At 40.2% G+C, this 17,382-nt stretch overlaps 1 protein-coding gene across 8 annotated transcripts in view; it reads left to right on the top strand.

The window, feature by feature from the left end:
- The window catches only part of ENOX1 (ecto-NOX disulfide-thiol exchanger 1), a 365,235-nt gene that overhangs the window by 332,641 nt on the left and 15,212 nt on the right, over window positions 1-17,382 (top strand). For 7 of the 8 annotated variants that reach the window (XM_038173160.2, XM_027472192.3, XM_027472199.3 and 4 more), the window contains 2 exons: window positions 6,551-6,658; window positions 11,196-11,252. In XM_038173160.2, coding sequence (XP_038029088.1) covers window positions 6,551-6,658; window positions 11,196-11,252 — 165 coding nt within the window. The remainder of the gene's footprint in view (window positions 1-6,550; window positions 6,659-11,195; window positions 11,253-17,382) is intronic. The other variant, XM_027472220.3, reaches the window with a different exon arrangement.

The raw sequence follows: 17,382 nt of genomic DNA, 5'->3' as shown, positions 1-17,382 counted from the left end.
ATTGTGTGCCTGAGATTTCATTTTGATTTATTATTTCTTTTCCTTCTACTTAAGGAGGACTCTACCAAGAAATATTTACCATTATTCCCCTCGTTATTTGTGATCAGCCTCTAACACTTTTGAAACACTTTTTTTCCATGCTGATTTTTATCCTTTTTCCGTCTAGTCAACTCTTTTTATTTTTATTTTTTATGAGATAAAGTTCAAACTGACACCACAAAACTTGCTTTAGGAAGAAAAAGGAGAAAGAATAACACTTCAGAAACGGTCAGTGTAAATTGGTGCTTTAATTTTAGATGATCTCTGCAGTCCTTCCAATGCCTATGACTGCAAAAATTTTAGATCTCGAGTTCTAGTGTACTTTTAGGGGAAATTGTTGCCCTTTTGCACAAATGAGAACTGCTTCCCCAGGTTTCTTTATATTGTGAAGCCTTAGTTTCTTCAGGATTGAAGAAAGTAAACCCTGAGGGGAAATCAGCCTACCTATTTGAGGCGCGTGGGCTTTGCTTTCATTTTAGACACCTAGTGAACTAGATCTTCCCATTTTTCCTGTATAAGGGAGTAAATATACTCCCCATAAATAGTATGTGAAAAATAATATGCTACCCCCTAATATGATATAGGTAGGAGAATTTAGTTTACCTAAGTTCACTGGTTGTCCAAGAAGTCTATTCAAACAAGTTGGCTTGGTTAGGCTGTGTAACACCATCCCACTTTGACTGATATTCTCATTTCAAAACAGTTTGCCACAAATATTTTCCGGACACTCTGCAGCTACTCCAGAAGCTGGAGAGAGTCCACCTGTGGCCAAATTGACTTGGTTTGCTGAAACTGCCTGTTATCTGTGATCAAAGTCAGTGCTCCAACCTCAGACACATCCTTTTGTCTTATCTTCTTCACTTCCATTTCTTCCTTCTCCTATTTCTTTTCAAGCAGCTGTGGAAAATAAAAATAATAATTATAACAACAACAAAAAGCAGGAATGGGACCATTCAGCAATGTAACTGTTAAACTTGTGGCAAATGTTGGTTTTCCTTTTTCATTGTTCTGTCAGTCTTACATTATCCTAAGTACTGCCTCAGGTCTTGTGGACTCTTCTGAGCTGCCTCCCTTTTCTTAGTGTGCTAAGTTGATGGTTTCACGCTGGCAACCATGCTTTCCTTTTGAGATCCTTCTCTGTTTTGCTAGGCTGTGCATGTGCCTTCCCTTCTGGATATGTCCATAATTTATATTTAAATGTACAGATGTAACACTGCCTTTTGGGGACAAAAGAAGAAATGTGGGCAGGGAGGTGAAGAGGAAAGAGAAGGAATGTTTCATGATACACAACAACCAGCTATTACTTTCCCTTTAGGACTTCTCATATATTTCAAGGCACTGTTTGTTGTTCAGTCGTTAGCATTCTTGGCCACGCTGGCACCGCATTGTACACAGTCTGAGTAATTCATCTGGCTTCAATAATGCCATCTATATTTAATGTTTCAGAAGCTGTGAGGATTGGTTTAAGATAGTAATTTTCTGTCTGCACTTTCAAGATCTATGCAACATGGGCGGCACTGAACTGTTGCTGACAGAGATTCAGCATTGGAAGTTGGAATGTGTGGAAAAAAATAAATAAAATAAAACACACACATGTCCCTCCCATTTAAAGAAATTAGCTACCCACTTATGAATGGGGAGGAATTTTGTCCTCATGAATGAAGCAAGCTTAACATTGGAGAGGGATCTTTTCCGTTTATAAACAGAGCAGCTCCAGAACTGCCAATGGAAACAGGAAAGCTGTCTTGCATGGTTTTGCATAAAATGCATTTCTTGGCATCTGGAGAGACAACTACTAAGTTAATTCTTTTTGCTTTCTTGTCTCCTCTCTGGAAATGCCAATGAAGGGATATTAGTGATGTTTACCCATCTGATGTTGACCTACTTCAGGGCTTCATCTCTTGTGGATAACCCAGCAGCCACAGTGACAAATACCTTTGTTTGCATGGATACCAGCTGAGCTTCCAGAGCAGTGCTGGTGGAACGCTGGGCTGTGCATGTGCCTCTCTCCAGAAACCTCAGAGTTCCAGACTCCTTCATTTTAACAGTCAGTCCTGGAAAATTTTTTCCTGCTGATTTCAGAAGCAGACTTCTTCCCTTCTCCTTACCTTTACCTTCTTACCACAGCATGATGTTGGACATTCCCCAACCTTCCTCAAAGATCTTCTTGCATCAACACTCACTAAATCAAGCTTTCTCTGTGTCAGGTTGGGTGTGAGTTGTACACTCTTGCCTCTGGTAGCCTATCCCTTGCCTTTGGCAGAAGGCTGCAGCCAGTCTCTCCCCTCCCCAGTAACAGCAGAGGGCGTGCACTAGAGCAAGGATAATATATCTCTCCACCATGAGATGCTTTTCTGCCTCCTAACATTATGATTTTGGCTCAGGGAAGAGATCCTTGCACAAGTGGCAGGGGACGCCCAGACACCCAAAGAGTTGTATGTTGAGAACTGCTGCTTTAGAAGAGAATAAACAAACGAACCAGGAATTTCCTGGCTGTATAGCCAACAAGTCACTCCTTTGTCTGAGAAAACTGGGGACTTATTGACTGAATGCCATGGCTGTGCCACAAAATTAGGGGCATCAGGGCTTAAAGGAAATGGCCAGAAAGGTGAGACAAGACTGGAGGAAGGAACATTTTGATAGCTGTGCTGGCAGAATCTCTGAGACAAACCAGCAGGACACAACAGGTGGGAAGCGGGGTAGCAAATGTTGTGTGGGTGGGTGGGCACGGGGGGGGAAGCTCTGGCAGAAAAGCTCGATGAGATGGTGAAGTAGGTGGAACAGGATCAGACAGCACAACGAGTAAAACCAAGGAGAACAATTTTTTATTTTAATTGATTGTAGTATGCACTTGCATGCAATCTGAAGGGCAGAAGAAATATCTATAGGATCAATTTTTAATAAGCACATTTATGTGAGAAACAAAATAATTCTGAATAATTAAATACCATCATCTTGGCATCATTCATTAGAATCATTATGGAGTGGCTGTCTGTTTATAAGTAGGCATGACAGCAGTTACTGTTATGAAACTTGCCTCATTCCTGCCAGTGTAAAATCTTTCCATTTGCTTCTAATTTTGCCAAACATCACGTGTTTGTGCTGAAATTTTTCAAGCTGATTGTCTGTCTCAGTCTGATACTTTTTTCAGTCAAAGCTATTTTGTCATTTCCCAAATTAAGACTAGAAGGAAAAAATATGTTGTTTGGCAGGTATAAGTCCTTGTTACTAGTTCTTGTTGATGGCATCAACCACACAGGAAAAAGAAAGCTCTGAACCTGACCCATGCAAAATGAGCGGATTCTGCAGCTTTTAGAGGTAAATGTCAGGGAGAGAAAAAGAAAGAAGGTTAAAGCCCCAGGGAATGACTGCAAATTTTAAACGATTCTGGCATCTCTGGGGGCTGGATTGGAAGGTCCCAGTTCTGTGAATGAAAAACCTTATGTGTGACTGGGAATGCGGTACACTAGTTACAGATGCTCTGTTTTCCATCCCCGTGAAAATGGGGCCCATTGGCTGTCTTGAAAATATGAGCCTAGGGACAAACAGAGAGCCTGCAGTAGTTTACAGTTTAACTATTAAGACTCCCAGAAAGTTTTATCTCATGTCAAATGCTTTGCAGATCATGTTGCAACCAGTATGAGCTGCAAATCCATGCAAACTGAGAAAATTGGATGTTTTCCTGGGATTCTTGTTCCTGGCTGGTCTGGAGCCAAATACAATGATGCAGAACAGGGAGCATCTCTGCTTGTGCTCTCACATTGCATCTGCCACACCACTTCCTCCCATGCTCAGCCAGCTCTGAAAAAATTGCCTCGAACACAAAACCTAAAGTCAAGATCAAAGGAAGAGGGATATAATTAGACTAAAGCACAGCTGGAGATATAAGTGGGAGATATGAAGATAAAGCTGTAGTGGTTTGTGAGCTGGTCCATGGTGTGTAAGACTTGACTATGGAAGAACCATGAGGGGTTAGGATGAGGAAGGTGATTTTAATTCTTCTGGTGAAAGTATAACAAGTTCAACCTCTAAGTGAAAGGGCTTTCCAGTGGCAGAGATTAACTTAAGACTCACCAGGGGTCTTCTAAATAGGAATTTCCAGTGTTCAGAAGGATGAGCTCCAGGGTTTCTCCCAGAATCTGGAGTAAAGTCTCTGAAACAGGATGAAGGTTTGGTCTGGAAGGTAGTGATGTTCTTCTTGGACTTAAATGTCTATCCACTTCCTTCAGGGGCTGTGGAGCAGACAGGATCTCTTGTGTAGTTTTCTCTGGACTCCACAGTACTTGTAGCACTGCACTGACAATGATGGCAATAAAACTTCATAATTCAGGATTTCAGCTTGTTGCCTAGAGAGGCAAATAAGTTCCCTTCCCCAGTACATAATTGGCTAAATGCATTCCTGGCTTTATGTGAGGATCATTTAATTCATTTTGGATCCTCACTTTGAATTGTCAGAAACTGGTTGAGATATAACTACTCAGAGAAGACATTGAGGTGGAGAGCAAAGACTCTTTTTTCTTAAAAAGCCCTTGCCCTGTCCAGGTGTGTAAGGTCAAGCAGGTTGCAGTTGTGAAGGAGAGGAATTTCACCAGCCCCATTCAGGTGACACATCTCCTTGCCAAAACTCTGGTGTCTCTGCTAGTGATCCTTGAAAGAGCTTCTGGTATCCTTCTGGTGCCTTGTATGATTTGTTTCCCTCCTGGGGATTGGAGTCCCTTCTTTCTAAAGTACAGGCATCAGCTAAAACTATCCTGAGTGAAGATTAATGGTCTGTTATAAACATGAGGTTACATGAGGTGACTAAATTGTCCCTTTGTGGTTAGAAGGTTATGAAATGTCTGGAAATCTGTAACTGTGCTAAGAAGCTGTAACAGTGTGTGACACATGACAGTACACATAAATTCATTTTATCTTCTGAGAATGTAGAGAGTGATACCCAGCAGGCAAGATGAAGACAAGTCTGAGGTGGCAATCCAGTCCCCATCAGGAATTGCCAGAAGTAGAGATTTCCGCGCAGAAGTTGGTGGGGCCTCACTGGAACAGAACTCGCTATTCATGTAAAATCATGAGATTTGAAATGCTTTTGTGCTGTGGTAGAGTGGATACACATACCTGAAGGCCCTCAGTGTCTTGTAGGCCCTCAGGGAGCAGTCCAGGTGGCAAGATCCATCAAAGAGCACACCCAGCTGAATAGCAGAGTACAAGAGGGTGCAAGATATAATCATACATATACCCACATGGATTTTTACATTTGTGGCAGACAGAATTCATCAAACTGGTATTCACTTACATGAGAAATGCACTGCCAATAACTCTGTCAGGCCCCAAAATATCAAGTGTTTCATAGCAGCTCTGAAAACAATACTGGCCCTGAGTCCCTTCGTGCCTGGGACTTCCAGTGTTGTGGAACAAGGCCAGGGGCTATTTCTACTTTTGTTGTGTCCAACTAATCAAGACAGTGAACACCTACAACATCCGTTTGAGTCAGAGTTATCAGTCCTAAACAAAAGTGCAAACTAAGTCTTAGATGCTTAGACACATAGTTAGATCAATAATCCATGTTATTAAAGCACTTGCTTGCTCAAGTAGTCCTTGGAAAGGAGTGTATGCAGAGCAATAAGTTGTGCAAGAAAACCAGAGTTTCCCTTCTTGGTCACCAAGGGAAAGCACTGTAAACTCCTTTTTAATCTCTTAGTTGTCTTCTCTTGCTCTTCAGCAATGTATATTACACATAAAAATAAAAATATATCATTATTACAGATTAATTAAATCTATTGACCTGCTCTTAACAGTTACAATAAATCTATGTGGAACCTGAACCTAGCCAAGACCAGGGGATGTGGGCTTTTCAAGATGTCCCTGCATCCCAGAATTGTCTTCATAAAAAATGTTTTTGGACATAGTTTTTTTGTTTTGACGGTTCAGATCAGCCATCTTCCTGGCTGATATATTGATTGTAGGGCATCAATCTTCCTGGGCTAATAAAATATCACAGCATGGTTGAAAATAAATAAATAAATAAATAAAGCTTTGTCTTCTTGGCAACTCAATGTGAAAGCTCTCCAGAATATTGCTTTGCATAGAATGAAAATGGCTTTGGGCCAATGACTAATTATATTAAAAGGCTGTGCTTTTTAATTATTTATGTACCATAGTGTTTACCCTAGTATTATTGAAACCACCGCATACACTTCTACAAATAAGATTTTGGTTCAGATGAATGTGACAGTCCCTCCGTGGATGATATACTGTACCAGGAGTTTCTACTTTAATGTAACAAATAGCTTAACACACATTAACAGATGCATTACTCGTGGAGCCCTGCTGCAGAAGGAGATGCAGATGAAAATAATTTACCTCTGGTCCATTTAGACACAGCAGATTATGCAACAATAATAAATGTAGGAGCAGGCTGCAAAGCATTGTTTGAAACAAAGATTTATCAAACTGAGGGTTTAAAACCGATTTTGATCCAGACGTTGCTAACCAGAACCTTCTTTTGTTTGTGCAGCAATTGCTGAGCATACAGGAAGAATTAAATAACAAAAAATCTGAGCTGGAGCAAGCCAAGGAAGAACAAACACATACACAAGCGATGCTTAAAGTCCTTCAGGAACAGGTGAGTGCTTCTCATGGGAGAAAAGTGCTGTCTTAGGCATGCTAAGGGGATGGAGGATGCATGGCTTTGCCTACAAAATACATAGGATTCTGACCACTGACTGTGTTGTGAGCAAGACATAACATTATATAGGCTATGTGTCTGCTCTGATTAGCATTTGTGCATGCAGCTGGGGCTAACAGTTTAAGAAAACAGTGAAAGTGGACCCTTATTTTACACTATCCAGTAGTGAATTTCACATCTTGAGTAACATTTCCACTTATGTTATTCACATAGATATCAGGGAAATGTGTTGTCACTCTGAATAATTAAAAAAAAAAAAAAAAATGGGGGGAAGTTAAACATGCCTGAAAAGCAAACATATTGGAAGCAACAACAACAAATACACTTTCTTTTGACAAGCAACAACAACAAATGCACTTTCTTTTAAGACTAATATTGAAGAAAAAGAGCTTGCCATCTCCTGTGTAATATGTGAAGATATGAGTATACAAAAAAGCTTATCATGATGGCATTAAAAGTAGTAGTTCACCAATGCACTTATTGCAAACAACTGTAAATCTGATTCTTTAATGTCAGCCTTCTTTGATACTTAGGCATTCTATGACACTGAAAAGTGTATTTGATAGTACTGTTTTATAAGCAAGGTAAGATGGATAGTTAGCAGAAAAAGAAAATCTGGAGCTAGATCTGTAAATCTGGAAATGAAGCAGTACACACTGTGTGCAAGCACGGTGTGCGCAAATATATGCGTTGTGTATAAACCACATGGCTTGGACACACTGAAATCTCAAATCCCCACCTGTGCTGCATAGGCACAGTCTCTGTTGTGAGACGTATTTTTTGTCCTTTATATATAAACTTTGAGCTAAAATATTTAGCAAGTTGGTTAGTATCTGTAGATTAAAGACTGCAGGTTCTGAACTGCTTTGATGGCAGAGATTCAAAATGATGATAGTTCTTATGTTCAGGAGTTTTCAGCATGTATGTCTGAATATGTCTGCAAACAGATTTAAACATTTAATATGCGTAATGGGAAAAGTAAATGCTATATGTTCTTAACATTTATGGCTACAAAGAAAACCTTCTAAATGAGAACTGATGCAGGACTGCATTACACAAAAATGCCATAAGAAAGAGTGGATTAGGTAACAGCATATTTATAAAGACAGAAACTACTAGATCTCTTGAGTTAACTGCATCTCATTTACATTTTCACATGGCATTCAAAGTATATCATCATAGAATAGTCAAAAAAAAAAAAAAAGAAATTGCATGGTGTTATTTTATATCGTGGTAGCAATTAAATTCTGCAAAAACATATAGGAATATCTTATGATATGAGGCCTCAGTAGAGACCACGGGGGTGACTTCCGAATCTCTGCAGACTCCTACTAATTGCAAATCAAATGTGCACTCATGCTAGGCAGACAGACGAAACAGTAGCTGGAAGAAGGGCACAATGGATCTGCATTTGTCTTGAGCATTAACTGAAACATGCCTAGAGCTAAGGCTCTAAGTGGCCAGAATTCCTAAAGAGAGCTACACAACCAGTGGGCTTCTCCAATAACCCTGAACCATTTCCAATGTAATGACCCCCAGTAATGGGGGTCATTTCCAGCAGTAATGACCCCCAACTTGCCAAGGCTCACAGCTTTCTTTTACAAGCACCACAGCTCATCTGTGTGTTTTTCCAACCATGGATATTGAAAATCATATGGGAGAGTCAAGTAAATATGAACATTTCTTTAAAAAATAAACAGCGCTGGGCTCCCATCTTTATTGCTTTTTTTTTTTTTTTTTTTTTTGATACTTTTGCTAAAGTCTGCCTATTCATCCTGTATATCCTGCTGGGAGAGATCCTGTTTGCTTGTTTACCATGTTACACAATGGTGGCAAAAAGGCTTCTGGATCGTATCTGGTCCACAGCCACCAGCTGCAGTTGTCAGAGGACTTTGAGCCCACTGGTTTATACCTTACCTGCCCCACCACGTCATGAGATGTATGAGAACCTTCCAGCTCCTTACCTCTTCTCCCTTCCTTTCAGGTAGTCCCTTGGTTGTTACTGGCACTAGTTCAGTGTTTAGCCTCAGTATGCTCCCTGCTGGTAACACCAGTCTCACCACCAACCTGTAATGGAGCCTGCCTTGGGGGTAAGGCAAGGCCTGTTTTTCCAAGATTGTATGTTTTTCCAAGGTTTCTATTCCAACATTTCACAATTTATGATGTGAGAGAGGAGTATAAAGTATATTTGAATTAAAACAAAAAAAAATAATATTGGAAAAAAAGGGACTTCACCCCTTTAGCCTGTGGGAATCCAGCAGCATATTTTCTACCCACAAGTTTTCTCCCATTATCTCCACTGGTTCACCTCCACCTCCTGCTGCAGTGGGTCTAGTGTACTTGTGGATGCTAGCAGCTTCTTGCCTGAGCTCTGACATCTTCTTCAGGGCACTGCAGGACATAAAAGAAAGAAAAAGGCTCAAGCATCCTGCCTGCACTAGTTGGATTAACACTGTGCTGCTGGATTAAGACGCAGCAGTACTGGGGAGCTGATGGTGGGAATCAGTGGTGGGGTGAAAGCCTGGCAGACCAATGCAGGCTGGAGGCTGAGCCCATTCTCCCATCAAACATACATGAGGTGGATTGGAGAGCTGCGTGTCACCAGCAAAAGGCACACGGAGCATTGCCCAAGAAGCCAGCAGCCACCAAAGGGTGATGGCACATGATGCACCTGAAAAAGGAAAGGAGAAAGGTAAGTAATGAACAACACTCCCAGAGCGCTCAGGACATGGGCGTAGCACGCAGAGCAGTTTTATATACCTGAGCACACTCCTAACTTCATATTCAGATGAGTAATTCAGCTGAACTCAACGGGACAGCCCACATGAGGTGAATATTTAAAATGAAAAATTGGCAGAATCAGGAAACAGCTCACAGCACAATGCAGAAATACCTAACTTTTCTTGGCTGGAAGTAGCCTTCTTGTCTCGTTCTTACCAGCATCCTCACAGCAAGATGTTTTCACAGGATGGTTGTATTTCAGTGGAAGGAAAACACGCAGCATTCATTGGAAATGCATCACACTGCTTTTAGTATGAGTTGCAGGCTTTTCAAGGGCATTGAAAGATGAGTGTCAGTGAAGTGACAGGACACCTGATGAGTTTGCAGTCCCCAGCTCTTCTTTGTACTGCTTTCTCAGGGATTGTTGCCCTCTTCCCTCTTTCAGGACCTCTTTAGTGGCTCACACAGGCCTGCATCATGAGGTATAGAGAGATCATGGCCCACTTACCTTAATTGTCAGATTGGCAGCTGTGAGAAGCCAAGAACTGATTCACAGGCAGTTTAGCTGTTGCTGCTGCACAGCAAAAAGATGATAGAGGTAATCTGACCAGTCATCCAACAGTGGTAGTCAGACAAGGCTTCTGTGCCAGACACCCAATCAAAACATAATAACATCCATATTCACCTGGATTTTAGGGCTGTTGTCAGTCAGTGTCACAGTTGTATCATCAGTTGTTAAACAGACCCCAGCTTCTTTGGCAAAAACAGATAGAGACCAAGGTACATAGAGGAAAGTTCTGTTGATTGTTTCCCATCTCTACCCTCCCCAAATATTAACTTTGAATTAAGTTAGAATAAACACATCACTTTTCAGAAATGTACATAAAGATTAAATGCTTTTGAGTGCTTCCACTAAATGTACAAACCTCCATGGTTTGCAGGCTCCAGAGAGCTGTGGTGTGTCCTCCTTTCCTTGTTTGTTCAATCGCAGTATGAACAACAGCATATTTCACTGTGGCTCAAGACATGAGCTAGGGCACTCCTTAAATCTCTCTGGAAAGACTTTTAGAATCCCCTGTGTAATCCTGGATTTCCCCAAAAAAGCTAAATCAGGAGGAAAAAAATGTTTTGGTTTAGATCATATATTTGAAATTGGCAGCGTCTCATCAGTCCTTCCTGCCAGTGGTTAAGTAAAAGAGCTGTTCTCTTCACCTCCTTTTCCATCATACCCAAGAGCCATGTCAGTTATTTAGATGCTTCCTCGGGAAGGAAACACACAGTAGCACTTTGGTGTTTTAGAAAGCTCAAAATACATCATTCAAAAGTAATCATTAGCAAAACACTGTTTAGCTAGTGGCAACTTGCGAATATTGTAAAGTTTACATTAATAGCAAGAAGAAGGGGAAATTAAATCATTTATTATTCTTGAGAGCCAATTCTGCACACTTTTTATGCCTTGAAACTACTTTCTTATTATTTAAAAAATAATGACCCAGTCTTATTATTTTCCTTTTTTTTTCTTTTTTCTTTTTTTTTACCAACCTATCAAGCCTTAAGTATGTTGGTTTCAAAATGGTTTGAGCAAAAACTCATTAGAATTATATGCTCCATCTGTTTTTCTCATTGGAAGCTTTATAAAATGCTCCTTCAAATAAATCAAAGATAACTGTGTGAAATACTCAAGTAATGTGATTGTTTTGTTCTGGTTTTTTGTTTGTTTGTTTTGTTTATTTGTTTTGTTTACTCTTTGCAGTTAAAAAGCGCCAAGGAATTAGCAGAAATCAATGGGCATGATGAATCTCAGGCAAATGTAGGTACAGCTATATACGCACAGATTTAGAGATATATATGCATGCTTATGGTCTCAATTTTTTTCTGTTTATGTCTTAAACCTGATAGAATGGCTGAATGATTTGCACATCAGGTTTGAAGTGGCTGTTTTTTTCCTGAAGCCACAGGTTCAAATCCCAGCAAACTTCATTTCAAGGTAGATAAATTGAGTTCCGTGCAATTTACTTTGTCGGATTTATTTGGATGAGACTTTCACAACCAATGTCCTAGTTGCTGTATGTGGGTGTTAAAGATACCATGGAAACGACTGCAAGAGAAATGCTTTGCCTTAGTGTCCTGTCCAGGATTACTCAACCTACAAAGTTATATTGTTGTCTCCGTGGCTGCCACCTTGCAGCTGAGCAAGTCTGGCCATAATTCAGTTCTAAGTGAGGTCATTCATGTACGTGTATAATTTGGAAACAGCTAATTTGCACAGAAAGGACTAAATTAATTAATTGAGTCATTATTTTGCCCAAAATTGTTAAAGGACTTGTTAAGGTCGTGTTTTTTATAACCTACTGCCAAAAAAAACGCTTCTATTATTCCCTTAATGATTGCAGTCAAAACAGCAATTTGGATAAGGGGAAAGGAAATAAAGAAAAATTTTCCTGCTATGTTTGTAATGCAAACCATGCAGCTTTCTGATTTGTCATAAACATAAGAAAATTAAAACTGATTATACATGATATCTTCAACCCGGCTTAAAGAGCCAGTAACAGTCTGAACACTAATATATTTTAAATCTGTTTTTGTCAATATGCTATCTAATGACATAGCCAGGAAAGCAGTTTTATTTTCAACCTGAATGGAACTCTCAAATTTTGTGAACTGCTTTGTGATAAGAAAATGTCCTTTCTTTTTAATCCGTCCCTGAATCTCATTCATTGTGGTCTGTTTCCGCAGAGAAGTCGATAGGGCCTCATAGCTCTCAGCATTTGGACAGGAGACATTCAATATTGTCTGATAGCTCCAACAAATCTGCAATTGCAGTCTGTCTGCACGGCATCTCATTGCCCCTTTGAAAGATTCTGTTTGCAAACCCAAATAAAAACATTAATCCACCGATGATCTTGAAATGCTCACATTTGCTACTTACAAACTTTTTGCCTGCACAACAGCTGGTTCCAAGTTTCCTAAGGGAATATAGGAACTTAAGATTTAGAAACTTTCCAAAAGAAACTTGCTTTCTCTCCAAAAAATGTGGATGAAACAATGTTTTGCAGGATCAAAATGTTTTAAAGGAAAATTTCCAAAATGCTTCAACTTTTATCATTCTGACTCATATGAAACAGGATAAAGCAGAAGAGCCTGGAAGTTTCATTTTTATTTAATATACAGGTTTAAATAACATTAAAATAAAATATTTCAATTGCCTAAAGAAAGTGTTTCAGTACATCATTTCCAGAATCTGAAAGAAAATATTTCAGAATATTTGGTTAATGGTAAATTTTTCAAAATGTAATATTTTATTCTGGCTTTTAATTGTAGGAGTTGTTCAAATGCCTGAGCTTTCCACAGGACAAAACTCTATTTTATGCCCCTCTTTTCTTTGAGCTCTTCTCATGATGACCTCACTGCAATATTAGACTAATAGGAAAAGAAGTCAATATATAAATTAATGGCGAAGAGGGAAACTAGATAGCTGTAATCACTGAGTGATAGTTACAGCCATGTACGTGTTCAACAGTTATGCCACGAAGAGGTCTGAGAAGGCACAGCAGCACAAATGGAAATGGAGAACTAAAGGAAAAGAATAGATGTTAAAGCATTTGCTACAACAGTGAACTTTGTAATGTGGAAGTTGAGGCACCTTTTAAACAAGTGTCCTTTATACTGAACGTGTAGAGCTCAGGTGTTGTGCCTTGCAGGTTGTCTCTCCACATCTATTCTCAGCAGACTTCATAGCTCTTGCCCTTGGCCAGTGTGTAAATCTGGGATGATCAAAGAGAAAAAGGCTCGGTGGCTCCTATGTGGCTGTTAGTGAACTGTGATGCATATAATGGGATTAGGGCATATCTGTTACACTTGACAGGTTGAATTCAGCAAATGAAATACCTTTACATGAAGAGCAATAGTGGGAGGTGTTGGTGAGGAAAAATGGCAACATATGCCTATACATGGAATACAATCTAATCTCCACACTGTGCAATATTTAGATTATTTACTCTGCAGAAAATCAGGGTCCTAAAAATGACAGTAGGAATCTTGAGGCATGTTGTGTGCACATCAAGAAAGTTCCTATTGTAGTCTTAAAAGATTATCTCCTGCAGTCCTGAAGCTTTCTGTTGATTGCACTGGTCTGCATTGCATTTTACATTAAAAATATGTTGTTTCGTAAAAGAAAGACTTGATTTTTTTTTTCCTAGCAAAAGCAGATATAGATGAAAATATATACTTAGAACTATCTTTTTTCTAGGTGTCAATTATGTCAGACCATCCTGAAAGAGAAGCAAGGAGCTGGATACCATTGGAAACATTAAAATATCCCTCCTGAAATGCACCCCATTTGTAAAGCATATAACTCTTGTCTTTTTCTCTTGCTATTGTCAGGAGAATTGAGTGCAGTTAATTAAGAGGCTGGAGCAATGGCAATGCTACCCTCCCTGCCATGGCAGTTCATACACAAAGCTGGGGGATGAAAACAAGGAATTTTAGTGTCTTGTACACACAGATACAGCAGTTATTTCTAGAAAGCAAAACCATCTTACAAGGCTCTATAAACAGTCAGAAGGGTGTTTCACAAGTGACTTGCCAGGTACATGTGGTAATATTTGTTATGGCTGTTTACATTTCCTAGCGAGACCCTATAGGGAAGGCCAGATGCCAGTCTTGGATGGTACATGGAACCCGAGTGCTGACAGAGACTTCAGCACCCAGCACTGCCAGAGGTGCTGTCACAAAGTGTTCATTCCCTTCAGCCTTGCAGTTAGGAAAAGATTGCTAAAATATTGCTTCTTTCTTCTAATTTCTACCCCCTTTAATTTTCTCTTTGTTGCTGAATATAATTCTGTTTAATTCACGTATCTGTCTTAAGTGAAGAGAAAATAATGGCCAATGTACAATTACAATTTCAGATATAATCCTCTTCCAGGATGTGCCCATACTCCTGAGACCTGATTAGTCACAGTGTGAAAAAAAAAAATAAAAAGAAAAAAATCTTGCTTTGGAGATGTGCTCAAGTAGAGAACATTTTGGAAATTCAAAATACTCATCTCATGTTTTGCAGTTCACTCTGTAAACATAATTTATTCCTCCACTTTTTCTGTGAGCTCACTGGCTTTCTATGGAGCCTCTTCTGTAAATGGTAGTGCTACGTTTTGACTAAAGACCTCCTTTGCTCACTGCTGAGTCCAGCATACATAATGCATAGCTTTGGTGAATATATCCCTATTTTGGGTGTGGGAAGATTAACCTCTATGGTATCCCTCTCTTCTTAGTAGTGAAGGGGAGAATTTTGAACATGAACCTAATTTTAGAAGTACCCCATGATTATTTTTCCAGGAATTTGTCTTTCTCCCTTGACAGCCACATGGCTCCCTTTTCCTCCTGTTAACAGGTGAATAGCTCCTGTTAATAATTCTTACCTTTTGTAAAAGGGTCACAAAATGGTGGTCAAGAGTACCAGCCCTTCATGATTAGACCAAGACGAGGTGATTCTCGGTTGTAGAAGAATTTTGAATGCCCAGATCTCACTTGCATGGTAAAATCCTGATTCCATTGAAGTCAGTAATTAAATACCCATCAGATTTAATAAGCCAGCATTTCACCAAAAGGTATTCAGAGTTACCTTGTTATCACCAGGTCATGACACAACAGATATATTTCAGAGGGCAAAACTGATCTCACCACAAGCTTTTTTTACCAGCCTTTTTTCCAGCTTGAGTTTCACTGCTTGAAAAAAGTAATGACTTTGACCTCATTCATCTATCTCCCTCCTGTTAGCATCTCCAGCAACTTGGACGCAATATTCTGTGGTTTTGTCTCCAGACATGGAATCAATAATATTAAGTAGGGATGCATTTTTCCATTTGAATGCTTGCAACTATTATCAGAGCATTTCTCAAGTTCAACCAGGCATCTTACTTTTGATGTTGATTCTTCCTTTAATTTTCCCCCCTATATCTGCTTTTCAAGCAATTACCAGACAATCCTTGACTCTGAGGAGGAGTATATCCAGGGTGAAATGTTTCAACCATTTTACTAAATTGCTCACTTTGTGCTATGCTGGAAGTGATGTTATTTCTAAGTACACCCTAGTCTTCTTCTTTCACATATAATGGGTTAATCACTGATGATCTTTCTCCAAGACAAGACAGCTCTTAAGTAAGGCTCGGATTTGCAGTCATCTGGGCAAGGATTTAGAAATCAAACTCCCTTCAGTTTTTGGAGAAGTCTGTAATTCCATCAAACTCATTAGAGTTCAATCCTTGTGCTTCACTGTGCAGACTTTTAATGTAAGCACTCAAGGGCATGTGCTGTGAACGTCTCATGTCAGTATATGTGTTTGGCCATGGGATGGGGCACATCCCATGTAACTGCCTCACATTGAGCCAGGTGAGAAGAAAAGGGTTCTTGAACACAGGTAAAGGAGCAGGAGCTAGAAGAGAGCAAGGTCTGCTTGGATTGTCTCAGCAGTTCAAGAATATGGGACAAAAGTTGGTCATCTTTATTGATGAAGATCCCAGGAAAGTGGTTGCTGATGCTTTTGCTTCACTTCTTTGTGAGTGCAATGATCATCTCCCAGTTAACTCACTTTTCAAAAGGCTTGCTATTCACACAGCATAGATTTGAGATGAAAAATGTACTCTATATGGCTAAGAGCTCTCTGGTCCTACAGTTACAGGCCAGAAAACCTTAGTGAAGTGGTTACATATGGCAGGAAATTGTGTGCATTTGTTTTCTCTCTGAGCTTCCCAGAAGCCTGGGGTTTGTATGCTGTGGACCTCAGCTTCAGCAAGCTGAGGTGGGTCAGTGAGTAGCTGCCTCAGCTCTGCTGGGACCCTCTGTCCTTGCAGTAGGCGTTTCTGGAGCACGTGGGAATGCGTGGGCACTGCAAAATGTGAAGCAATGACAGCTGGGTGAATTAAAGGAGGGTAGGAAAGGTGTCAGCAGACTTTCTATGCTACAGAGGCCACATCCCCTGCAGAGGATGCCAAAAGTTGTGTTTTGTTTTTCTGTCCTCCACCTAAGAAGGTTAAAAGCTGCATTTCCTCTGCTGAAGAGAGCATGTGCTACCTGTACTCTCCAGCCACACTGTCACAACTGCTCCCCTTTGCAAGATTGCGTTCAGTCAACTGATTCATTTAGCAAATGCAATTAATTGTCTGAAGAGAGCAACCAAGAGTAACTGTGCAGCACAGGAATGAGGATAGCCCCCTGAGGGGAGGGAGATTTAGTTTCTGATCATGGGTGTGCTATGTTGTTGGATGGTGCAAGGACTCAGGTATCCTGACTGGAGGGAGGTGTAAAGGAGGTGTAAACTGTTCCCAGGCATTAGAGACCCTAATTGCTCCCTGTATTCAGGTTCTTCTGTCATGATGGGGCCAGGATCAGGGAGTGAGGAGTAGCTATGTCTCTCGTTTGCCCTTGCTCATTTTTTTCCATTCCAGGCACTTATTTGTAGCCTTTCCATCACTCATTTCCTCTCATTTCCTTCAATTTAAGGCACGTAGAGTATGATAAATTCAAGCAGCTATGACCATTTGCAGATCAGCAGCTTTCCTACTTACTATGGCATGAATGAGGAATGATCACCTTGTGAATTCAATACCATGAGGGCTGAAAAATAACAGGAGTTTAACTGGCTGTTAGGACCATGTTACCCAAGACCCTGCTCAGCCATCAGAAGTTCTCACATACTTATAAATAAATGCCCTCTGAGTTCCCCTCTTCACTGCCCCAGCCCTGATTTGATATGTTAGAGTATGGCAATTCAGTTTCATTAGCACAGTGGTGATCTCTCTGCTGGCAGAATTACAGTCTCTACAGCTTCAGACATGATCTAACCCTACGGGGAGAAAACTGCTACAGCAGACCAGTGTATTCTGACACAGACTGTGCTACCTGAAGCAGATCAGGGCTTTCACAAATATCCCCTCTGTTAATGT

The sequence above is a fragment of the Anas platyrhynchos genome, chromosome 1, assembly GCF_047663525.1.
Source record: "Anas platyrhynchos isolate ZD024472 breed Pekin duck chromosome 1, IASCAAS_PekinDuck_T2T, whole genome shotgun sequence".
Classification (NCBI taxonomy): domain Eukaryota; kingdom Metazoa; phylum Chordata; class Aves; order Anseriformes; family Anatidae; genus Anas; species Anas platyrhynchos.
The sequence above is the reverse complement of the archived record's forward strand: the minus strand, read 5'-3'. Positions and strand labels throughout refer to the sequence as shown.